At 40.9% G+C, this 26438-nt stretch overlaps 1 protein-coding gene across 2 annotated transcripts in view; it reads left to right on the top strand.

Annotated features, from left to right (window-relative positions):
- The window catches only part of NIPA2 (NIPA magnesium transporter 2), a 276819-nt gene that overhangs the window by 137176 nt on the left and 113205 nt on the right, over positions 1–26438 (top strand). For both annotated transcript variants that reach the window (XM_044072060.1, XM_044072061.1), the window contains one exon: positions 2288–2378. In XM_044072060.1, coding sequence (XP_043927995.1) covers positions 2288–2378 — 91 coding nt within the window. The remainder of the gene's footprint in view (positions 1–2287; positions 2379–26438) is intronic.

Raw genomic sequence — 26438 nt, forward strand, 5'->3', positions numbered from 1 at the left:
TTCCACTAGGGCTACTGCCACTTGACAGCTTTTGAGGGGGTGGCAACTAAGGATATTTTGGAGGCAGCTACTTGGAGTTCAGTGCATACTTTCTCTAGGCATTATCACCTACCACTTTACTCTAAATCCAGGGCTGGTTTTGCCACTGCTGTTTTGCAGGGCATTTTGGCAGCTCCTGCTTCCTTATAGTTTGGCCATCCTCCCTTACCTCTGCTTTGGGATTCTACCCAAGTGTAAGGACTGCAGCAATGTGAGATGAAGAACATAGTACAGTTTTGTACCTACCATAAATGTAGATGTTCGAAGATGCACATTGCTGCAGTCCAATTTACCCTCCCTCCTTCCCCTCTGTAGTTAGAGGCGGTTGTGTGGGTTGGGTTGTCAATATGATGTATATTGCATATATTGTACATATTTTTAGTGCTAGGATGGTTGGTTGTTTGCTGTCTTTTGGTTTTGACCTTTATTTTTAGGGTCTTCTGACATCTGGGGCAAGAAAAGACTGAGGATATGATGTCGGTCATGCGCATTTGTACCCTGACGTCCTGATGTCAGTCAAATGCGCCTTGACCGACGTCAGCCTTATACTTTGATATTCGGGCCGACCGAGGACAGCGGACTACCCAAGTGTAAGGACTGCAGCAATGTGGATCTTCGAACATCTACATTTATGGTAGGTACAAAACTGTACTTTTTTTATTCAGGCTGTTGACCCTTTTTCTTAAGTGTTTTATGGTAAAATAAACAAGGATACCTGTTTTCCTGAAGAGACTCAAGATTCTGAATCTGGACAAGAGTATGAAGGGACAGATACAGAGTTTTCTCCTCAGTTTTGTGATTCAGACTCTGAGGAGAGCTCAGTTTCTGCTTCCATTTTTGGGGGTTACTCTCTCAGACTGTTCTGGGAGTGCACAGAGGTTTCATAGTCCATCATAAAATTTTATGAGCTGTTCAGAAGGAATTTCACAAACCTTTACCAATTCCTCCACTTTTGTCAGCTTTAGAGGATGTCTGCCTGTAGTTTTCTCTATAGTCAATCTGCTGACTGTAAAAAGGCAGATAGAATGTATAAAGTTCCTCAGTCTTTTTAAGTTTATATAAACTCTTCCCAAACCTGAGTCAGCAGCTATAGCTTTAATTTATCCTGCTGCTGCTAACCAGTTTTACTATCCTACTCTTACTAATAAGGATGGGAACATTATTGATGGGTACAGAAAAATTCTGTATGCTTCTGCAACTTTGATTTACACACACACTCACACTCACACTCTTAAACTATTTCTAATGAGAGTAAATGGGATCAAGCCATAGATAATTTGATAGACTGATAATTTAATGAAGTATTGATGAGGGTCAGCACTTGTCAGTTCATGAGAACATCTACTACTTCTGCAACTTTACCAGTATCTTTATTCAGGATGTTTTTGAAGTTTTCACTTGCATGTTTTTATGAGTACATAAAAACTGCAGGCTGTTCTCTCAGAACAGACTTTGGGAGGGCAGTTATGCAAAACTTGTTAAAACTTTCCATCTTGCTGCTTTTTGTGTCAATCTGTTATTGTGTAATCTTTTATTGCTGCAGGAGTCATCCTTCTAAATGGACAGTGCATTTGTATAAGGTACTCCGCATAACAAACATTCAAGACAAGAGATTCTTAAAGCAGTTTAGGTGGCGTGTCACTAGCCTTCCACATTCCCATCCCTGATGGACTGCCCTGTCATTTATGTTGTATATAGTTCTATTTATTTGGTGTAATTGTTATTAAGTGTTGATGTTTCTTCCTGGAAGAAGTAAAGGTGCGAGGCAAGCTCATTTTTATAAACACTACGGTGCATGAGGCACCAGTGCATTGCACTAGTGTGAAACTGGTGCTGTGTCCAGGAGGTGTGGGTACTGCTCAGACTGAAAGCAGGTAGGGGAAACACCATTTGTTACATTATTGCAAGAGTCTGTTTGAAGATCCAGTGTTTATGGTGAGTACCTCACACAAATGTACTACATACTGATGTAGCAGTAGGTGATAAACTTTTAGTTGAAATTTTACAAAGAAAACAAAAAAAATGAATGAAAATGTTTTGGTTTGAAAATGTTTGTGCTGCTGTGACTGTGATGGCAGCGTAATCCCAATTATGGTGATCCTGAGACATTTGTTTAAGGATTTAAAAGATAGGGTCCGAGAAGGGAGCCATGGGGGACTTTTTTTTACAGGGTAGGTTTAAGATGCTTCTCATTGTTTGATGTGTAGTTTAGAGAGCTGGTGTAACATTACAGTGTTCTGTTTTTCAGTGGGTGCTGGTGAAGTAGCCAATTTTATAGCCTACGCCTTTTCTCCTGCTACATTAGTTACGCCATTGGGAGCTCTCAGTGTACTTGTAAGGTAAGTGCAAGTTGATTCATGTTATGTCAGCATTTTTTTTTTCTTTAACACCGAAGCTTTACCCACACTGGCTGTTTTCCTTTCTTCAATCCCTGTTACAAACCCATGCATCTGTTCCATGGTATATTGAAAGTAATTGCATACCTGTTTTATCTTGGCATGTTATTATAAAGAGAACTACTCAATAGGTGATTAGTATAATGGAACATTTTTAAGCATTCTTTATAGAGAAATAGTAATTTATTTTGTGGTTATTGTAGTTTTCATACATATTGCTGATGGTGTGAAAGCAAGAGCTGCCCGTAGATAACATATGGATAATTACATTTGTCTCGTCTCTTTATGATTATATCTGAAGGGCCATCTGGGGACTCCACAAACATTTGGTTAGGTGCCTGGTGCCCTCACTGAATCAAGGCAGGGCTTTCAGCATCCTAGATCTGTATTTCATGTGTAATTATGACTTCTGTTGTATGTAATAAAGCTTTGCTCCTATACTCATTTTGTAATTTATTCCCATTACTTTATATGCTACTATACTCATTTTGTAATTTATTCCCATTACTTTTTAATACTTTATATGCTGCTACTATTGTTAATATTGGAGCTTTTCTCCCGGGCCTCCACTGAAAAAGGACAGCTTGTCCAGTCAGACTTTCCCGGTAAACAAATGTAAAGTAAAGTAAAAATTAAGGCAGATTTTCCTTTAAAAAAAGAAACGGAAAACATGTGGATTCTGCTGCTAAGGGTACTCACAAAGAGTGGCAGAACTTTACTCAAGGGCCATTTAAGGTTTTCACGGCTCTGAACCCCCCACAGGGATAGTCTATTCCACCCTGTGACACTCCTACACTGGCCTAGTAATCAAGGAGCCTCAAGCCACACCACTGGCAACAGTGGGGGACATACACACTGGGAGGAAGTGCACACACAGTAAAGTGTAATTTCCTTTAAGAGTACATTTCCTTGGTACACGGAGACCACAGTCAGTCCGGGGCTGGTTTCTCCCTCTTTCTCCAGATCCCCAGTAAGACGTCTCACTGGCAAAGCTATAGGGTTGAGATTTCAGCTGAGTGGCCAAACCAAGACCTCCTGTCAGCCACCCTGTGACACTCCTACACTGGCCTAATAATCAAGGAGCCTCAATCCTCACCACTGGCAACAGTGGGGGACATGCACACTGGGAGGAAGTGCACACACAGTAAAGTGTGATTTCCTTTGAGTACACAGAGACCACAGTCAGTCCAGTGCTGGTTTCTCCCTCTTTCTCCAGATCCCCAGTAAGACTTCTTACTGGCACAGCTTTAGGGTTGAGATTTCAGCTGAGTGGCCAAACCAAGACCTCCAGTACCCTCTCTGTCCAACCAATGCTTCATGTCCCTGCCCAAGTAGCTGAGACACACACACACATACACATACACACACACACACACATACACACACACACACACACACACACACACACACACACACACACACACACACACACACACACACACACACACACACACACACACACACACACTTAGAGATTTGATTTACATGCAAACACACACACACCTGGGAAAGGCTGGCACAGGTTTACTAGCTATACCTCCTTTGCCTGAACTATAATGTAGTTATCACTGCCACCAGCCAGCTCTTTATCAGCTACTTTAAGGCCCTTAGCAATGGGTGTCCAATCTTGCTGTGTAACGTTACTATTAATCCAAATGGTAGTTTGACCAAGCTCCAGGCTATGAGGAGTGGCCTGCACAATGGCACCAAATAGACATGCAAGTACTCTTAGAGCTTAAATATGTCTCACAGATATCAACCACAATGATAGGTTTAAATATGTTTAATAATAAATAATCAAAGAACAGGACACTACTCAGTAAGTAATCAGTTACATCAGAGTTTAAAAAAAAACAAAAACTGGTAAACTTAACACTTCAGTAAAGTAAAATAACGGCAGCTGACTGCAAAAAGTATTCCACAAGAGACAGTTAAATAACTCAAAACAATAAAGTAAGTGCTTTTGTCTTTCTTCAATGAGTAAAACATCCCCACCACCTCTCCAGTCTAAGTACACCTAAGCTAAACCCCACCCACCTGTAGATCTACATCACCCCAAGCATCCACCCCTCCTACAATGCTCTACATAACATATCTCCCTATAACCCCAATTTGCCCTACTAATCTCTCTCTTCTCTTACCTATCTCACACTTTTTCCCAACCCTTGTCATAACTCTCACACACACTCCACTACATCTTACCATCAGCGTCACTTCCCATCCTACTCATCCATCTCACATGAACTCTTTACCTCTAACCCAGTCTATTTTTTCAAACCAAAGCTGCTCCCAACCCAACCTCTGGTACCATCATTGACTGGTTCTAACAACTCACCCAAACCTTATAACCAAAGCTGGAACATTACCTGATCCCCTCTCAGCAATCACCTACCAGCCTTCACTGACAGTCTCCCATCTCCACTGCATAAACAATAAAAACTTTTCCTCTAGATGATGCCATTTTCTACTTTTAACCACTCATTCTTACCCCTTCTCAATCAACAAACCCCCCTGAACCAAATACATCAAAACCAAGACCTGCCCATGGTTATCAAAAGATACTAAGCTAGCACCAAAGGGACAGAAAAATGGAAACAATATCAAAAACACAAAAACCCTAACATCCTCCTAGAGTATAAGCAACTACGAAACTCCGCAAAAAAACTAATAATTAAAGACCGCAAAGCCCACTACTCCTAACTCCTGTCCTTGCACTCAACAAATCCCAGAAAATTCTGGGACTCCATCTCATCCATGCTGCATCCTGGCAACAAAGAAAACTCTTGCCCAGACCCCAACCTTGAAACAGCCAGTTCAACTCATTCTTCATAGACTGCATAGCTAAACTATCAGCCTCCTTCTCACCACCCCCTCCTGCCCCCACCACCACCCCAATAATCAACCTTCCTCCACATCCTTCTGCCTCAAGCCCATCCCCACAAACGCCATAAAAAGACTTCTCCTCAAACCCTGTTGCAATGCACCAGACAACCATCCACCCACCTTCCTCAAACAATCTGCACACAGCATTGCCTATCCCATCTCTATTCTTATAAATAGATCCGTACAAGAATCGTACGATGTTCTTCGTGTTTCACTGTTGCAGTCATAACTGTAGGGTGCTCCTGCCAGCAGGCAGCCCGAGGTCGGCCAGAATCCCAAAGTCTGGGTCCGGCGTCGGCTGTATAAGCTAGTACCCTGACGTCAGTACGCTCTGGTACATAGCCCTTAGCCGACGCCATCTTCTCCAGTCTTTCTTGCCGTGCGGTGGAAAGCAGCTCGCAAGTCGTTGGTTGGCGATTTTCGAACAGCGTGTTTGGTTGTTGTCGGTCCGAAGTTCTTACTTCTCTTCTCAAAGCTAAGTACCCCGTTGGGGAATCTTTTTCTTGTTCCTCCGATGTCAGAAAAAGTTAATAATTGTATAGCGTGTGGGAAACAAATACCTCATAAAGATTTCCACTCTTACTGTCTACCTTGCTTAGGCCCTGACCACGACGTTTCTTGTTGTCGGTTCTGTGCCAGGTTCAACTCTCGTACTATCAAGCGCAGGTACGATTGGGCTTTAAATTATTTTGGCAGATGCTTCAATTATAGAATGTCGTCGGACACTACCGGAGTCCAAAAGAAGCGCAAAGACAGGCCTCCGAGGTCCAAACAGGACTCGTTGCAGCTGGAGCCAGCGTCCGGTTCGGCTGTCGGCAGTGAGGCGCTTTTGCAGCCCCTGTCGTCCGCCACTTCTGAACCGATGGCCGATACGGACTCCCATGGGGAGCCATCAAGGCCCACTATTTTAACTGCTGCAGGACCTTCGGACGTCGCTCCTTCAGATGGGTCCGGAACCGCTGTGCAGGTACCGGCTTCTGAGGGGTTTTCAGGCCTACTCACATCACTATTTCAAAGGCAAAGACAAAGACTCCTGTTAAGTCTAAAGTTCCAGCTCAAGCTGCTTCTGAATCTACTCCCAAGACACAAAAGCAATTGTTGAGGATGGCTGAAGATTTGCTTACAATGATTAGGGGTTCTCACCCCCCTCCTGAGAAAAGGCCTCGACAGGATGTTACTCTGGATTCCTCTGACCAGGCTTCTGTATCTTCTGTTTCTTCCTCAGATCAGGACTATTCCTTTTCCCCTTATGAGGATTCGGATGCTGAGGACTCTTTACCCTCGGCCTCTCCGCCTGAGGATTTTTCTTTTGGGGAAACCTTGCATGAGATGAGGGAACATTTTCATTGGGAAGGACAGGACTATTCTGCTTCCAAGAAGAGGCTTAGAGAATTTCTTCTTCTTCCTCAGCATAGGCCTTTAGCTATCCCTCCTGTTTTGGACATTGTAGATGATGCTTTTTCTGAGGCTAATTTGAATCCTGATTCCATGCCTCCTGCTCCTTCTAAGCCTGATAGATTTTATAGGGTTCCTGACTCTCATTTATTTTTATTTAAAACCCTTCTGGATCCTGAAACTATTTCTCAGGGCTCTAAGGCTGCTAAGGTTGCTACTTCTAAAAATCCTATTCCCTCTGAGAAGGATTCTCGTGCTTTAGACAGGTGGGGAAAAAAGGTATATACTTCTGCTGCCTTGTCTGTTAGGGCTTTAAATTGCCAGTTTCATATGTTTAAATATCAGCAATTTCTTTTGTCTGTTTTAAAGCAAAAGCTTGCTTCCCTTCCTGCTTGTGCAGAGGATAAGGAACTTCAGGATGTTTTGCATGCTACTGAACAGGTTAACAAGCATAGCTTACATTGTGGTTTTGATGCTTTGGATGCTTCTTGCAGGGCTGCTGTCTCTGGTACTGTTATTAGGAGACATGCCTGGCTTCGTGAACAAAGTTTGCCTGAACAGGTTAAGGCTAAGTTATTAGATGCCCCTGTTCAACAAGATGTTCTTTTTGGATCTAAGGCTGAGGAAGTTATTAAAAAGATGGAAGAAAAGGCAAAATCTATGCAGACTGTAAAAGATTTCTTGCAAGTTCAGCCTCCTAGATTTTCCAGGAATTGGCCCTCTAAAAATTGGTCCTTTCCCACGTCTGACAGGCCTCAAAGGGGAAGATATAGGCGTTCCAGAGGTCGTGGTCAAGGCCAGGCCTCTTACAGATCTAGACAATGGACTGCCTCTTCACCTAGAAGGGGAGAAGACAGATCCCAATCTCAAAGAAAGCAAATTCAATGACTCTCTCGGTTGGGCTTCAGGACCCTTTCACCTGGACGCCCCTCTCGGAGGAAAACTGTCTCTTTTACAGAAATTGGACTCATATTACCCAGGACAGATGGGTATTGGACGTGATTTTAAAAGGTTACAAATTCCACTTTCACACTTTGCCAAGGACTCACGGTTGGCCAGATCTGCCAAAACATCAATGGTCAGAGGCCTTAACTCAAGTGGATGCTCTTCTGGCCATGAGAGCCATAGAGCCTGTTCCACTCTCGGAAATGGGAAAAGGGTTTTATTCAAGACTGTTTCTGGTCCCCAGAAAACAAAACTCTTGGAGACCTATTCTGGACCTTTCTGTGTTAAACACCTTTTTGGAAATTCCAAAGTTCAAGATGCTTACTCTGCAACAGCTAATTCCAATGCTCTCTCAGGACGCCTGGATGGTGACATTGGACTTAAAGGAAGCCTATTTACATATTCCCATCAGACAAGAACGCAGGAAATTCCTCAGGTTCAAGGCAGGTTCGAGGCACTTTCAATTCTCTGTTCTGCCCTTTGGTTTTTCTACTGCGCCCAGAGTCTTCACCAAGTGCCTGGCACCAGTAGTGGCTTACTGCAGACTTCAGGGGATCCAGATTTACCCCTATTTGGACGACTGCCTTATTCAGGCAGACAGCAAAGATCTTCTGCTTCTACATCTGAACTTTGTTCAACGTCTTCTCCTCCTACTGGGATTCTCAGTGAACATAAAAAAGTCACATTTGATCCCTTCTCAACAAATGGTATTCTTGGGAGCCCTCTTAAATACAACCTTACAAAGGGCCTTCCTCACTCCAGAAAAACAATTCAGCTGGCTTCTACTTTCAACACCTTGGCAACTCTATCTCGGCTCACTGCAAGGAAATTCCTGCAGGCTCTGGGCTACATGGCTTCCTGCATTCTGTTGATTCCAAACGCAAGGCTTCACATGAGAAAGCTTCAATGGTATCTGAAAAGTGTATGGTCACAGCATTACCACGATCTGGATATTCTGATCCCTCTGATCCCCTGCCTCCAGAAGGAGTTCCTCTGGTGGTCCAGGGCATGCACTTCAAACGAAGGAAAACCTTTTCGTCTTCCTCAACCTACTCAAATCCTGACCACGGACGCCTCGGATTATGCTTGGGGAGCACACTTTCTAGACAATTGCCAGCAGGGAACCTGGACAAAGGACCATCTTCACTGGCACATCAATCTGAAGGAAATGTTGGCAGTTCAAAACGCCTTCTAGCCTTCAAGAACCTTTTACAACCAGGCCTCTGCTAATTCGCACAGACAACACCACAGTCATGTGGTACATCAACAAGCAGGGGTTTCTCATTCATACCCCCTTTGCAGACTAGCTATGGGTTTATGGGACACAGCTCTAAATTTGAATCTACATCTCCAGGCTCAATTCATTCCAGGGAAACAGAATCTCCTAGCAGACAGCCTGAGCAGAAACATTTCAGATCCTCACGAATGGATGCTAGACACCAACTTGTTCAACAGGATTACTGCAGTTTGGGGATGTCCTCAGATAGATCTGTTTGCATCCCATCTCAATCATCAGCTGCCTCGCTTTTGCACCAGGTCCTTCCACAAAACAGCTTGGAGAGTGGATGCCCTGTCCTTCAGCTGGAGAAGCCTTTCAACATATGCCTTCCCTCCTCTTCCTCTACTTCCTCGGGTATTGCTGAAAATAAAACAGGACAAGCCCAAGTTCCTCATCTTGATTGCTCCAAATTGGCCTCGACAGTTTTGGTATCCAACTTTAAAGCTCCTGTTCTGGGCCTCCTTGGATTCTCCCACTGAACCCTTCGCTTCTGTCCCAGCATCAGGGTCAGTTACTACATTCCTATCTCAAGACCCTTTGCCTGGCAGCTTGGCTCTTCAAAGGAATTTGATTCCCTCTAGTCTTCCCAAACAAGTTTTGGATGTTCTTTTGGAAGCTAGACGGCCTAGCACTAGGAAATCCTATGCCTCTAAATGGAAGAGGTTTTCTATTTGGATGCAGGACCGAGGCTCTGATCCTCAGGTTCCTGATCTCTCTTCTATTTTGCTTTACCTTTCGGAGCTTTTATCTAAAGGACTTTCCTTTTCTTCCATTAAGATTCATGCTTCTGCTATCTCTGCGCATTTCAGTTCTGATCCTCCTGTTTTTTCTCATCCTCTGGTGAAGCAGTTCTTGAGAGGAGCTAAAAATTTGCGGCCTCCAAGGACCCCTCCTGTTCCTGCCTGGGATCTTAATTATGTTTTAGAAAAACTTACTTTGCCTCCTTTTGAGCCTGCTGCATCTTCAGATATTAAGTTTCTATCCTGGAAGACTGTTCTTTTGTTAGCATTGACCTCTGCCAGAAGGGTCTCAGAGTTGCAAGCTCTCATGGCTGTGGAACCATACCTTATTTTCCATCAGGACAGAGTTTCCTTGAGGACCAATCCTACTTTCATGCCTAAGGTGATTTCGAAAGTGGCTTTAAATCAGACAATTCACCTTCCTACTTTCTTTCCAAATCCTCAAAATAAAGGGGAAAGGATTTTGCATTCATTAGATGTGCACAGACAGCTACGATTTTACCTGAACAAGACTAAAGATTTCAGAAAGTCTAACCAATTGTTTGTTTCCTTTGCCTCCAGTTCTCTTGGAAAACCTATTTCTAAACAAACTATTTCCAAATGGATTGCTTATGGAATCAGATTTTGTTACACTCATCATGGGAAACAGTTTCCAGGTACCATTAGAAGTCACTCTACTAGAGCAGCTGCCACTTCTACAGCTTTCCTCAGAGGAGTCCCTACCAAGGATATTTTGGAAGCTGCCACTTGGAGTTCTGTGCATACTTTTCCAAGCACTACAATCTCCCTTGTTTTCTAAGTCCAGGGCAGGCTTTGCCTCTGCTGTCTTGCAGGGTATTCTTGCCTCCCCTTCTTCTATCTAAAGCCTCCTCCCCTTTTACACTGCTTTGGGATTCCACCCTACAGTTATGACTGCAACAGTGAAACACGAAGAACATAGTACAGTTGTGTACACCTACCATAAATGTAGATGTTCGAGTGTCTTCACTGTTGCAGTCGGGGTTTCCCTCCCTCCTATCCCCTCTTTTCCTTTTTTGTGGTGTATTTGTGTTTCCTTGTTGGATTCATTTTTGATTTGTTGGGGACTTCTGACATCTGGGGCAAGAAAGGCTGGAGAAGATGGCGTCGGCTGAGGGCTATGTACCAGAGCGTACTGACGTCAGGGTACTAGCTTATACAGCCGATGCCGGACCCAGACTTTGGGATTCTGGCCGACCTCGGGCTGCCTGCCGGCAGGAGCACCCTACAGTTATGACTGCAACAGTGAAGACACTCGAACATCTACATTTATGGTAGGTGTACACAACTGTACTTCCCTTCTAGCTGGGGCCATGCTTGCATCATCCTCCTCCACAAAGGTGGCAAAAATACTGATACTACCAACTTCAGGCCTATTGTCACCCTCCCCCCCTTTCTAAAATACTAGAGAAAACAATACAAACACAACTCATGGCACACCTAACACTACACAGTCTCCTCTCCCCTACCTAGCACAGTGGCCACAGCACCATGACTGCCCTTCTTTCCTTTCTTGAAACCATAAACCTCAAACGTGACTCAGGCAAGTTCATATCCACACTATTCCTAAATCTGTCAAAGGCCTTTGACACCATCTCACACACCCTACTTCTATCCCAACTCTCCACCCTACACCTCTTCCCCCCACCACCATTGCCTGGATTTCCAGCTACGTGTCCATCCGCCAACAAGCTGTCCAATGGAAAACTTCAACCTCCCCCTTCCTTCCCACACCCACAGGTGTCCCACAAGGTTCTGTTCTTGGCCTTCTTCTCTTCAACCTATTCATTAACAACTTTCACCAATCCATCCCAGACTTATCTATCATCCAGTATGCAGATGACTCAACAATCATCTGCTCAGCCTTCTTCCCCTCCGAGCTTCTAGCAAAAACCCAGCTAGCCTTCTCCAAAACAGAAACATGGATGCATTCTAACCATCTGGCACTAAATGCAAATAAAACCAAACTAAAGTTTTTCCCCCTACCAAAAACTCCATGAACAAATCCACATTCACCATACAGAGCCAAAACAACACCCTCATTGAAATCATTCCCAGCACCAATCTTCTTGGCATCATTATTGATGAACTAAAATTTCACACCCACATCTGCACCGCAGTCAAGAAAACCCATCAAAAGTTAGATCTCATCTACAGGCACAACCGCTTCCTAAGCCCCTCTACCCGTCAAACTCTTGCATCCAACTTCCTACTACCCTCCCTTATGTATGGTGCCCTTCTTTTCAGCAATCTCCATCTTGGCCTTTGGTCCAAACTTGAATCCTGCTACCACAAGATATCTAAATTTGCAACCAATTCAAATAAACTCATCCCACCATTGCCACTCCCTCCTCACCCTCAACTGGCTTGAACTACCCAACTACCTCTGTTACCTACAACTCATCATTGCCCACAAGCTCATCTTTAAACCTGCCAACTGCCCAGATCTCGCTACTTCCTTAACATCTTACATTCCCAACTGTTCACTCAGATCCAAAAACCAAAATTTCCTTCAGGTCCACAAACCTGCATGACCCCCTGGCCATCTACTGCTGTCATACTCCTTAGTTAAACAGTGGAACTCTCTCCCCATACACCTCCGCAATCTAGCTAACCATACAAATTTCAAATCCAAGCTACTTCTCTCATCTTTCTTCTAAATGGGAATGCCCTTGCCATGCTCCAACTTAACCCCCCACCCCCCATTCCAGCTTGCATTGGCTCATCCAACTACCTCTACTATTTCATCTCACCCAAAACGATACCTCCCCTAAAAAAAAAAAAAAAAAGTTTCTCTCTAATATCTAATACATCTCAAATGTACTGTTACCCTCTCTATGCATAATATTTTCCTAACCTACTAATGTCTAGTAGCTATATATTTTGAAATGTTAAGCCTACAATTGAGTTTATAACAAAAATATTCACTTTATGTAAATATTGAAATTTCTGTATTGAATTATGTTTTTTCATTTTTGTAACATTATGACAAGCAAATTGCAAATATCATTGAGCTTATCTGTAATTGTTTAATTAGCTGTATGAACTATGTTGTTTTGTAACATATGAAATGTAACTTGCAATTGTTGTGGAGCTTTTCTCCCTGGCCTCTATTGAAAGCAGGCTTTTCTTGGCCCAGTGGACTCCCTCGGTCATCAAACTTAAATAAAATAAAGCTCCCAGTGAAAAATAGATGCATCTTAGATCTTTGCAACTGCTGGAAGAACCAATACAAAATTATGCAGAAGGCTCCCTAGTTCTAGACGTCTCCTTGCTGCATTGAAACTGACTTTTATAGCACAATCATGAAACAGTTCAATTTCAACTATTTCTTGATGTTTTGCAAGTTAACCCTCTATGTTCTAGTTCCCAGTGTTAAAACATCTACATTTACACAGGTACAATAGTTTATATACATTTCTGTTCTAATTCAGCAGTGTACACTTTGGTCACACATCTAGGCTCAGTACTGTACAAACCCTGTTCAGCACACACTTCTGTACCAGAAATTTAATATACACATGACGTACAGTTCTAAAACATTTGTAAGACAAGCATATAAATCATGTTGGTATTCACAAATTATATGTAATTATTTACAAAATTCCAGACAACTGTGCATCTCCTTTTGTCACACTTCTATATAAATCATATTAATATTCTTGAATGACATTATTTGCAAAATTCCAGATAGCTGGGCTGGCAATATTTCCTTTTGTGACGCACCCCATCTAAGAGGCCGAGGGATTCTGATGCTTCTGAAGAAGAACTGGATTGTGGTGAAGAAGTCTTAGTATATTCCTCACAAATACATTCTCGTTTGGCCTTGGGATCTGATGAAGAGAATTCTTTGTCCCCTGATTTAAAAAGAGGTATTATGAACTCTTGTAAATGGACTCGCGCAGACCTTCTGCAGTCCCTCCAGTCTTAGTTGCAGTCCCTCCAGTCTTAGTTGCCCTGTTGACTGTATTTACAACAGCTTTTCAAGCTCCAGACTCTGACCCCCTAAGAAGCCAGACATATTTTATAAGTTACCTGAGGGCCATAAATACTTATAAAATCCATCATTTGATCCTTCTGTTATTTACATGCCCCCAGATAAGCCATCCAAGCTGCTTTCCTTTTACAAGCTTCTGTTTTTTGATAAGGACTGCTGTTATGTGGAGAGGTATGGGGAAAAGTGTACACTTTTGCTTAGTTCGCCTTTTAGAGCCATTAATTAATTTAAGAGCAACCTAAACCAGTGGATGGGGAATAGGAAATTTACACATGGCCTGGCACCAATGTCCCTTATAGACAGAGGTAGCTTATAAATGCCTGACCCTCCATGTACTGTGTGGATACAGGACATAGTTGGGCAATGCAGTGGTTAGCATTGTCACCTTGCAACAAGAGGTTCTGTGGTTTGTTTCTCGGCTGGGATGCTTTCTGTGTGGAGTCTGCATGTACTCTGCATTCTTGTGGGTTTCCTCTCAGTGCTCCGGTTTCCTCCCACTTTCCAAAGACACGTGTTTCTCCCCGGGCCTCCGCTGAAAATGGGCTGTGTCTCCTTTGGACTTTCCTGGTAAACAAACAAATGTTAAATGAATAAATATTCTTTCGGGAAAACTTGGCTAGTCTTAGAAAGCCCCCCCCCAGGTCATTAGCCTAATAAGTCTGTGAATTATCACACCCACATGATTAGCTATGTCCTGGCTATTCTGTTCCAGCCAGGGGTGGGGGGAACTGACATGCCTGATTCAGACAATAAGACTTTTGCCGCCTTTTTACTGAATTCTGCTTGACATTCCATTAAATGCAGTTAATGCCTCCTCTAAGGCAGCTGCATCAGGTTCTGTCAAGAGATGCAGCTGTTTGCACCTGGAGGCTTTGCCTCAAGATATTAAACCTAGACTTTAGATTCTCCTTTTTTGGCAATGCTGTTACAGATTTATTTAAAACCCTGCATAAGGGGAAAGTTATTCAGAACCTCAAACAAATTTTTATTTCTCCTGTACCCAAGTTCCAGAGAAACTATCCTTCGAAATCTTTCTATGTCCATGGGCAGCGTAGACAACCTGCTAGAGGTAAGAGGGTTTTTCTAAGCAGGTTTTCACAGATAAACCCACTCAAGTTCAAGAGGCCAAAAACTTTTTATTTTACTGATAAATTTGACATCCAGCTTTCCTTCCCCCTTGGCCAGATTCATCTTTTCCTCAGGCAGACACTTTCCTTCCTGTTTAACAGATCACCACAGATGCCGGAGTTCTCTCCATCATCCAGTATGCTTATTTTATGGCTTGGAAGTCCCTTCCTCCTCCCCTTTTTTTTTTTTTTTTTTTTTTTTTTTTTCTGGTCTCCATCCGCCTCCACTTTGCCAGTTTCTTTTTCTTCTGGTCTTGCAAGATCTGGTGAACAGGGAACTATACAATCTGTTCCCTTGTCTCAACAGAGAACAGGATCTTATTCCAGAATGTTTACCAGGAAGGAGAGGATGTGGAGGCCCATTCTAGATCCGTCTTAGCTCAACACCTTTCTCTCAAGGTTCCTTCCTTCTTTCAGTATGTCTGTTCAAACTATCTTCCCTGTTTTGCTTTCCAAGGCTTGTCAAGTCTCCCTGGATTTTGAAGGACACTTGCCCCCTTATTTTGAAACATGTTATTCTCCAAAATATGCACTTATTCCCAACTCCTTTCCTGTCTTCACAGTAGCATTCTCCTTTCCAACACCCAGCATAATTTCCATCCTCATTAGAGCACCGCTACTGCCCTGCTCAGTTTTACCAAAGTCATAAACTCCAATAGAAACACCAGTAACTTAGTATCCTCCTCTTCCTCTTTAGACATTCCAAAAGCATTTGACACTATTTCACACCAGTGCCTGCTCCATGAACTACTCTCCCATTCATCCCTTAGCTGGTTCCACAGCTGTCTCGCCATCAAACTTCAGGCTGTAAAATGGAAGCAAGATCTCTGCTCCTTTCCGTCTGTCTTTGTCGGCATACCTCAGGGATCTATTCTAGGCTCTTTACTATTGAAGATATTCACTAATGGTCTTCACAAAGCTACCAGAGAAGCCTTTGTAGTACAATATGCAGATGATGCCGCACATGTATGCTCTGTTCCAAGTCTACCACAACTCCACAAGATGACCCAGGACTCCTTTTCCTCAGATGAGGCCTGGCTAGAAGACTGACTACTTTTAAATGCTTAAAATAAATGCTGTTTCTGTGCTGATAGAGATTTGGGTAAAAATCCTTCAACACATCAGCAAATAATACATCAGTTGAGAGAGTTTCCAACACAATGCTTCATAGTGTCTTACTTGATGACGGCTTAAATTATGATCAACATATCACTTGGGCCATCAAAAAAATTTACTAACTCACTGACTACTGTAGGAATTTTTTAGCAACATCTTATCTTCTCCCTTCATTTCTCTTTGCAACACTCCTTGCGAATAACCTTCACTCCACCTTAAAAAAATAAACTAGAGGTTTGCTGCAGTAAAGTAACTAAATTTGCATCCGGCATACCAAACCATTCACTCCACTGCCTAGCACTGAAGCACCTGTTCTGGCTCTGACTACCTACCTACTTTACATACCCCCAATAGTTTAGTGAATACAAAGTAATTCACAAACCCAGCACCTGCCCATCACTGTAAAGCATCCTGAAATAACTTCCCTCCTAGGAATCTATGTTTAAAGAACAAATATCTGTTGACCAGAGGCAAGTCTCATAACCATGCAAGTGACTCACTTTACTTAACCTGTTTTGCTAAGCACTAGAACTCCATTCCACCCGCTCATCCCTTAAACAAGACAAAATTGGCACATGTTTGTAACGCAGCCTAAAACACCACCTAACTTCCTCATGACTATGATCATGCTCCCATCCTGACTAAACCCACCTTTCTTTGTTTCTCTTCAATTGCCAGTCCTCTCTATCAATCATCCTGACTTTCATTTTTCTTATCACTGTCTCTCTCATCCGTACTACTGCTACTCCAACTAATCTGTATCCTTAATCCTCTCCTACTAATATTCCCCTCCTTTACCACTTCATCATCTTGGCTATATACATTTATCTCACCTGCTCCACTATTGAAACTTTTTATACTAAGTTTTTTTTTTTTTTTATTGTTTCTGCGTAAACCATCCCTCCTCTTATGTTTTCTGTTGCTGTAGTGACATCCTATCAAATTAATGTCAGTGTACATATACTGAACTTGAATTATCTTTGCTCCTGTATCTCCAGCTATTGCTTATGTAAAATAATTTAACTTCTAAAGTATATGATAAAACTTTGCCATGTCTCAGTGCTACCTGCAAAGTAATGCTTAAAATGTTTATTTTTTTTATTGTTCATTGTAAGTATGTATATTTTGTGGAGCTTTTATTCCTGGTCCTCTGCTGAAAATGGGACTTAAACTTTCCTGGTAAACAAATGGCAATAAATAAACATTGTACTTGGAAGACTGCATTGTTGTTTGCTCTTGCTTCTTCTAAGGGAGTTTCTGAACTCCAAGCCCTTATGGCAGTTTCTGCGTATTTCGTTTTTCACAAGGACAGGGTATTTCTTTGTACTAATCCTTCTTTTATGTCCAAGTTGATTATTGATTTGTCTTGAATCGGTCATCTTCCTTCATTTTTTACTTTTCCACAATATGCTAGTGAGAAGCGAGTACACACTTTGGATTTACTTAGACAGCTCAGTTATTACTTGGAAAAGACTAAATTCATTAGTGTGTTAGTATAAAGTTAATAGGTTTTAGAGGTGTATCGGGGTGTGTTTGTTGTTTCTGTTTGAAGGCTTTCAATAAAACAAAAAGTTTTATAAGATGTGACAAAGACTCAATTGGATATGACAATACACAACTGTATAAAAGTTCAACCTGCCAAACAGTGTTTGCATGTAATGCAAAGGCTGGAACTAGACATTTAACAAAAAAGGTGTTCACAAAAAATATGGGAATAATAACTTTTTAATATAATGATGCTTTCATTAATGTCTTTAAATGTAAATGACCTCACAGATAAATACAAACAACAAAGAGTAGTGAACTATGTTAAAAATGTAGAATGCAAATAGCTTTGTTACAGGAGACACCCTTAGAAAGAACTGAACATGTGAATTTGATAAAGGTTTTCAGGGTGGTTTTTCAGAGGAATACTTGGGACATAAAAAGAGGAGTACTTGTATTAATTGCAGGAAGAGCTCCAACAGTGATAGAAGAAGACAAAAAAGATGATAATGGCACATCTTTCGTGCTAAGGGGCTACAGGCAAGGGAGGAGGATTACTCTGGCATGTATATTTACATTCCACCTAAAACTGCTGTAATGGAGCTTAAGAAAATTCAGGAAGAAATAATCAGCTTTTAGCAAGGAATACTATTTATAGGTGGGGACTTGAATTTGATTTGTAGCAGTGAAGATGCGTCTGGAGGCTCAGAAGAGAAACTTGTGAAAATATTTGGCATGGAAGATGTGAATTCAGTACTAGGAGTTTGGAGTGAATTTACATATTATTCCCCCAAGATATAAAAACTGGGCTAGGCTAGACATAATTTACATGTCACAGGAACATCTGCATCTAACTGCAGGTCTTGATACTCATTCAATAACTATTTCAGATCGTGCACCAATAATAGCTAAAATAAAAAAAAACTGGTTAATGAAATAAAAATGAGAGATGGGCTGTTTCCCACCTGTCTGTTGAAAAGAGAGGAATTTAAGGAATGGATAGTGGATATTATTTAAGAGTTGTTAGAGAGGATAGAAATTTCTTCTGAAAATAGAACTAGAGAGGGGGGTAAAATTAAGTTGGCATTTACAAATAGAGTGGAAATAAAGGGAGTTATGGTTAAGAAGTAACAAGATTTTTTTAGGGTGACTGACAAATGTTTAAGTATTGCAAAATAGGGGGAATCTCACAGAACAAGAGGCTCAACTGCAGAATAATAGGTAGAAAATATGGGATTGGCTCGATAATATGCATGAGCTTAGAAAGATTGCAGTTTAGCAACTGGAGTTTGATAACACAAGAGCATAAAAACTTTTAGCACAATGACTCTGGCAACAGAAAGTAGAAAGGGCCATCACCAAACTTAGGGAACCTATAACAAGGAAAGTAATGAGATCCTATACAGGTATTAGAAGTATTTCTGAAATTCTATTAGTCCCTGTAAAGCAGAGAAATATGAAAGTCAAGAAAAGATTCAAATGGAAATGTTTATGGAAGAATTAAATATGCCAAGGTTAGAGGTAGATGATGCTCAGTTGCTAACGGTTGGGATAGGAGGAGATGAGATAAAAATGATATATAACCAGTCTACAGGAAAGTCCCCAGAAATAGGTGATATTCCTGTAGATGTTTGGAAACTAAGAGGAAAAAAACTGATAAAGATCTGGAAGGATTTGTTTAACGGTATCTTAAGAGGAGGAGATGTACCACCGTCCTGGAAGAAAGCAGTGGTAGCTGTAATACCTAAAAAGGGTAAAGATCCATCAGATCCAGCTTCATACAGGCCCATTTCAATACTAAACCATGATTATAAAGTGTTCATGTCCATAATGGCTAAAAGAATGGCAAAAGTAATGCCAAAACTGGAGGGGAGGCAAACATTTGATAACATTAACAGAACTTTGATGATCCAGAGGGAAGTAGAATGCAAGATAATTCCATTGGTGGTGGTGGGTCTTGATGCAGAGAAAGCATTTGACAGAGTAAGCTGGGACTTTATGAGCAGAGCAATGGAAGCATTTCCATTCCCTGATAAAATTGTAAGTTTGGTTAGGAGGATATATGAGGGATTGGAGACTAAAATTAAAGTGGGTGGAGTCCTCTGATAATTTCTGCTTGAGCAGAGGAACCAGGCAAGTGTGTTCCTTCACCTTTAGTATTTGTGTTGTATTTGGAACCATTGGCAAAGAAAATAAGGAGCTCAGAAATTCAAGGATGTAATTGGTATGGTATTCAAGAAGGGCTGGCTGATGTTGTTCTGTACCTGATAAAACCAGGAAAAAGGCATTACAGTGTTGTGGAACACTTTGAGACGGTTTCAGATATTTTAAGGATACAAAATTAATGAAGGTAAAACAAAGGCAATAGTGGTAACTTATGTACCCACACATGCACTGATTCAGGAGTACCAGTGTTTAATGGAACATGATAAAAATCAAGTATTTTAAGGAGTATGGATTAAAAATGATTCTAGTGTGGTAGATATGGATATGTGTGAAGAGACTAAACAAAAGATCATGCAAAAACTGAGAAAGCGGAAGCTTTGTTATATGGATATGGATAGTAAGATGCAAGCAATCAAAATGTTTAGTCCATTTAGCCTTGTGCACAGGCCAGGCATATTTTTATCAACCAGAAGAGAAGTTGTGGGTAGTAATTAAGAGAGTTGAAGGACTTTGGAAGGGGAAGACAGCAAGAGTCCAGTGGGACAAGCTGATTCTTCCAGTAGAATAGGGCAGATTGGGATTACCCAGTTTGAAGGGGTATTTCAGAGCCATACAGTTAAGATCCTATACATAGCACAAGCAGAAAACTATAATTCAAAGTGGAAAGAGATGATGAAACGGGGGAAGCTCAAGAAATGAGGAGAGATTGAGATTTTTGGATGCAGGCCTTTAAGGAGAAAAACAGTAATCATACACAATATTATATCCATAAAGTAGCGGAAAGTATTCTAAGAACTAAACCAACATGGAGATGGAGAAAGGAGATTCTGACTATAGGGATGACTGCAATTGGGAAGCAGACGATAGGCAAGAGGAGGGCTGAAATTTATTGGAGAAAACTAGCAAAGGAAACAAGGTATTGGGAGCAAATCACTAGAGTGGGAGAGATGACAGAATGGGAAAGACACCAAGAATTTATTTGGACTGAAGGTTAGACATTGCCTTCCCTATCTGGGATTGATATCAGAGTATAGGCAAGGGAGAAAGAAACTGAGGGGTTCTGAATGAAATACCAGCACTGGTAGAGTTTTTAATGTAATCTAGAATAGAAGCTGCCATTAAAAAAAGAAAAATTAGTAGAGTATATAAATATTGCATGATAACTATAAAAATCAATCAGGGGAGGTTAAAAAGGATTGGGAAGAGAAATTTAAAAAGGATTGGGAAGAGAAATTGGATAAGCAACACACACACACACACACACACACACACACACTCACACTCTCTCACACACACACACACACTCACACACACACACACACACACACACACACACACACACACACACAAAACAATGGGAGGATATATGTAGATCTCCCAAATATGCAACAAAATCTAGAAGAGTTAGGATTTTTGCCTGGAAATGTTTACATAGATATTTTTATACCCAAAGTAGACTCAGGAGAATTTTTCCTCAAGCAGTCAGCAAATATTGGAAGTGTGAAGGGGAAGAAAGAAGCAATTGGGATCATATTTTCTGGGAGTAAGGTGAGTTGGCAGACTAAGGATTCCGTTTGGGATGCACTGTCGGAGATGCTGGGTGGGCAGATTGGTCTGATCATGAAGATGATTTTTCTGAGCTATGATACAGAATCAGAATTGCCTAGACATGGTAAGGCCTTGCTGTGTCTAATAATGGTGGCTGCCAAAAAAGCAATTGCTAGAAAATGGAACTCAGTCTATACCAGCTATACTGGAAGTAATGAATATAGTAACAGAGCGAGAACAATTGGAACCGAAATCTTTAGAAAGGGATGGGAGCAAACCACATAGGAAAAAATAGGAATTGTGGACAAGGGAGGAATGAGGTTTAAAAGGCGGCAGGACTTAAATGAGCCATGTAATGTTTGAGTGAGAAAAATTGGGTAGGTTATAAGTGATGTGTAATGTTTACAACTGGGAGTGTGCCAGTATGGTTTGTGATATAAAATCCTTGCAACGAGGATTGTGTCGGTGTAGTTTGTTTTAATTTGTATAAATGTTTGACTGCCTATGTAGTAAGTGATGGTATAATAAAGATTTCTTGTCTTGTAAAAAAAATAGTAGAAAGTGAATAATTTATGTAGTATTGCTTAGGTTATATGATATGTAGCAATATATGTGAAGAATATTTATGTTAATATACAGTGGTTATAAAAAGTTTACACGCCCCTGTACAAATGTCCGTTTTTTTGTGATGTAAAAGCATGACGACAATAAATAATTACAAAACTTTTCCCACCTTTAATGTGAGCTATAACCCGTACAATTCAGTTGAAAAACAAACAAATCTTTTAGGTGAAAAAATATAAAAAATATAAAAAATAAAAAAAGTACAATAAGCTGATTGTATAAGTGTGCACACCCTTAAACTAATACTTTGTTGAAGCAGCTTTTGATTTAATTACAGCATTCAGCCTTCGTGGGTAAGAGTCTGTTAGCATGGCACATCTTGACTTGGCAATATTTGCCCGCTCTTCCTTGCAAAAGTGCTCCAAATCTGTCAGATTGCGAGGGCATCTCTTGTGCACAGCACTCTTCAGGTACCCCACAGATTTTTTTATTGGATTTAGGTCTGGGCTCTGGCTCTGGGCCATTCCAAAACTTTATTTTTCTTCTGGCGAAGCCGAACTGTTCCCTCCACTTTGACTAAAGCCCCAGTTCCAGTGAAGAAAAGCAACCCCAAAGCATAATACTGCCACCACCATGCTTTACCATGGGGTGGTGTTCTTTTGGTGATGTGAAGTGTTGTTTTTGCGCCAAATGTACCTTTTAGAATTGTGGCCAAAAAGTTCAACCTTGGTCTCAGCAGACCACAGCACATTTTCCCACATGCTTTTGGGAGACTTGATGTATTGTTTTGCAAATTTTAGCTGGGTCTGGATGTTTTTCTGTGTAACAAAAGGCTTATGTCTTGTAACCCTACCCCATAGCCCAGACATATGGAGAATATGGGAGATTGTTGTCATATGTAGTACACAACCAGTACGTGCCAGAAAATCCTGCAGCTCCTTCACTGTTGCTGTAGGTCTCCTGGCAGCCTCCCTGACCAGTCTTTGTCTCGTCTTTTCATTAGTTTTGGAGGGATGTCCAGTTCTTTGCAACGTCACTGGTGTCCCATATTTTCTCCACTTTTTGATGACCGTGTTCACTGTGTTCCATGGTATATCCAATGCTATGGAAATTTTTTTGTACCCTTCTCCTGACTGATGCCTTTCAACAATGAAATCCCTTTGATGCTTTGTAAGCTCTCTGTGAACCATGGCTTTTGCTGTAGCAGGCAACTGAGTAAATGTCAGGAAAATCCTGCTACGATAGCTGAACTCTATTTGGGGTTAATTAGTCTCCAATTGACAGCAGGTGTGTACCCATGAATGAATGCTGCATTTAAATCAAAAGGTGCTGCAACAAAGTATTAGATGGGGAGTTGTTCAATCTTACCGGTCATTATTTACTGATGGGTTTGAAGCCGATCCCTCTGCTCCGACATGGCCAATTGCAAAGCTCGAGGTCTTCAAATAGTTCGAGGCCAAGTCCCTGTCCCACAATGCACCTGGAATAACCTCAGCTCTAGTTTGCCGCTGCAACAGATTGGAGGTTCTGAATTAGCTCGGGCCAGTAAAGTTTTTTTTTTTTTTTTTTTTTTTTTTTTCTAATTCTTTATTCTAATATTTAGATAGTTATTGTACTAGGATAGATTTAGAAAGCTCTTCTAGCTTTATTGTGTGCATTTCTGCTGTTGGTCCCCTTCCCTTAGAGTGTTATAAAGTCTTCTAGTGGCCTCTTGTTTTAGGCCTACTTAAGTTTTTGCTAGTTATTATAGTGTACTTAGTCAATGACTTTGTCACATTTTTTGATATTAAAATTATTTAGTCTGTAGAGTTTTTTCCCTTTAGAGTGCTTAGTTGTTCTAGGGAAGGCTTAAAGTTATAATTACTGTTACAGTTTTTCTTGTATTATCAGTAATTGTCTGATTGGATACTTCATAGCATATTTAGATTGTGTGTTATCTTAGCAGCTATGGCGGCCACGGTGGTGCAGCGGTTAGTGTTGCTGCCTCACAGCAAGAGGTTCTCCGATTTGATTCTCGGCCGGGGTGCCTTCTGTGCGGAGTCTGCATGTCCTCCCTGTGGTTGCGTGGGTTTCCTCCAGGTGCTCCGGTTTCCTCCCAAAGGCATGCTGTAGGTGGATTGGACACTCTAAATTGGCCCTAGGTGTGAGTGTGTGCATGTGTGTGCCTTCTGTGGAAGGTTGGGTGTCGGGCTGGCAACTCGACACTGTAAAACTCCACTGCCAATCATCAGCGGGCAGGTGATCCACTGTGGCGACCCCTAACCGGGAAAAGCCGAAAGAAGAAGAAATTATCCTAGCAGCTGTCTTCCTTTTTTTGCATAGTTTGCTTATATTGTGTGTTAGACAATTGGGGTGACAGTAAAGGCTTTTACTATTTAAATATATATATATATATATATATATATATATATATATATATATATATATATATATATATATTTTAGTGCCTTGCATTTCTGCTGCGTGTGTTTGTGATTTAGCCTAATTTTTTTTTTAATAAAAAGTCCAAAAAAACGCTCACGTGTTATTCCACTTCCCACAAAACGTACTGTTGCTAAGAAGAAAAAAGAGAATGTGTGGGAAGCAATGTGCAGAGTAGGTTTTATATCCCAATTAGTTCACTATAAAGTTCCAAATACAATACGAATCAGGTTCAGATGTCTCCTCAATGTAAACAGCCTATGCAGGCAATTGCTGACACCCAAAACCAGCGGGTGTGTTCCTCTTCCTAGTAGTACAGCCACAAACTCTTGTTAGTGCAACTCCACAAAACAATAGCTTGTCATGCACAATCAAGTAAATACAAGCGTTAAGCGGAGGTTATAGATATTTATTAAATAAAAACGGCAAGCGCTTTCAACTTGTGGTCTTCTTCAGGCCAATAACAACTAAAGTGCTTGGTGCAAACATTTAAATATACAAACATTAAAAATGCAATGATGTCACATCCTCAATTAGTTGAAGTGCATACATTATTTAAAAATTAAAGGGACATGAAGTACTGCCCTAATTTCAAGCATAGCTTGTTGTAAGCAACTTCTAAAATCATAAATAAAACATAAAAATATATATAAAGTATAAAAATATATGGCATATGTGTGTGTGTGTGTATATATATATATATATATATATATATATATGTATATATATATATATATATATATATATATATATATATATATATATATATATATATATATATATAGTCAGCCATGCTGTATTGCTAAACAATCAATCTTATAAACATGCTTTATGCATAAAAAGAAATAATATTTCTATTCTTCTAACAGAGCTAAAATATGCATCCACACAATCATGTGTGGAATGCATGCATCCAAATATCCATGTCATGTAATAATGGAAGTGGAACAGAGATATGGAACTATGATGTTGCGTGTGTGCATTTATGAAAAAATGTGTAAACGGGTAACGCATAAAATATATATGTGTATGTCAATATGTGTAAAATGTACACATATATAAAGACAGTTGACAATAAGACTATGTGATGTTATATCAAATGCCCTAAATGAATACTATGCAAGAGGGGACAGGATGGGGGGGGGGAAATGACAAGATTAAAGGAAGTGTGGAGGGGGAATAAATGTGAGGGAAAGAAGGGGGGAAAAGAAGGTGAGGAAAAAAGTGAATGAAACAAATGGAAATGTCAAGGTATAAATAGATAGGTATGAGATATGTAGTGCTCAATGGCGTAGTGACCTAGATTTCAGCATGGGTTTAATGGATACCCTGTCATTGAGGCCAGGGTGACAGTCAGCTCTAAGTCTGATAATCCATTTGGTCTCCTTTGCTTCAGTTAAATTCTGGATGTCACCTCTCCTCAATGTGGGTTCATTCACCTGTATCACTTGAAACTTAAATGTGTGTTGTTTAGAGGTATTAATCACATGTTTCGACAATGCACTGCATGGTGAGGCCACTCTGATCTTGTATATGTGTTCTCTGATTCTCTCTTTCAATTTGCGGTCAGTTTTACCTATATAAAACGCAAAGTACTGTGTGCAGGTCGCTAAATAGACTACATGTGTAGTGTCACAGGAGGCCGCAGTTGTAAAAACAAATTCCTGTCCTGTGTTCGGATGTGTAAAGCTATCTGTTTCTTTGATGAAATTACAATAATTGCATCTATTACATTTCCTGGTCATGCTGCTTTTCACACAGCTCACAGTTTCACATATTCTGTTCGGTCCACATAACATCCTATATAGGTTATATTTATTCTTATTTGTGAACCTAGGAGAATGATCAATCACTCCTGATATATCTAAATCAGTGAGAAGAATGTCCCAGTGCTTCCTATAAATGTCCTTCACATATCTAATATCCTGTGTGTAAAATATTGGTATCCTAAGTCTAGTGCATTCTTTTCAATCTTACCTTTAAGCATCCCTGTTACTAGCACTTTCTCTAATACCTAAAAAGATCATCTCTACTTGACTCCAAGTAGACTTTTCTCTATCTGTTAAACCTAGCACTTGCTCCTACAGTACTTATTACCTTGATACGGCACTCTTATAGATAGCACCCCAAAAAGGCAAACCCCCATTTCTCGGTCACCCACGTCCCCCGGAATCTCTTTTAAAGTTTTTTTGTCTAGTCCTTCTAGCATGTCGAGGGATCAGTTGCTAGTGTCCTCTCCTGCTCAGCTGGTGAACCTGGGAATATTGAGGCAATGTTACAATTGCCTCATGTACACAGACAACCCTCTCCTCCTCCCAC

Source organism: Protopterus annectens, chromosome 5.part0 (assembly GCF_019279795.1).
Source record: "Protopterus annectens isolate FY-2018-M chromosome 5.part0, PAN1.0, whole genome shotgun sequence".
In the NCBI taxonomy this organism is placed as follows: domain Eukaryota; kingdom Metazoa; phylum Chordata; order Ceratodontiformes; family Protopteridae; genus Protopterus; species Protopterus annectens.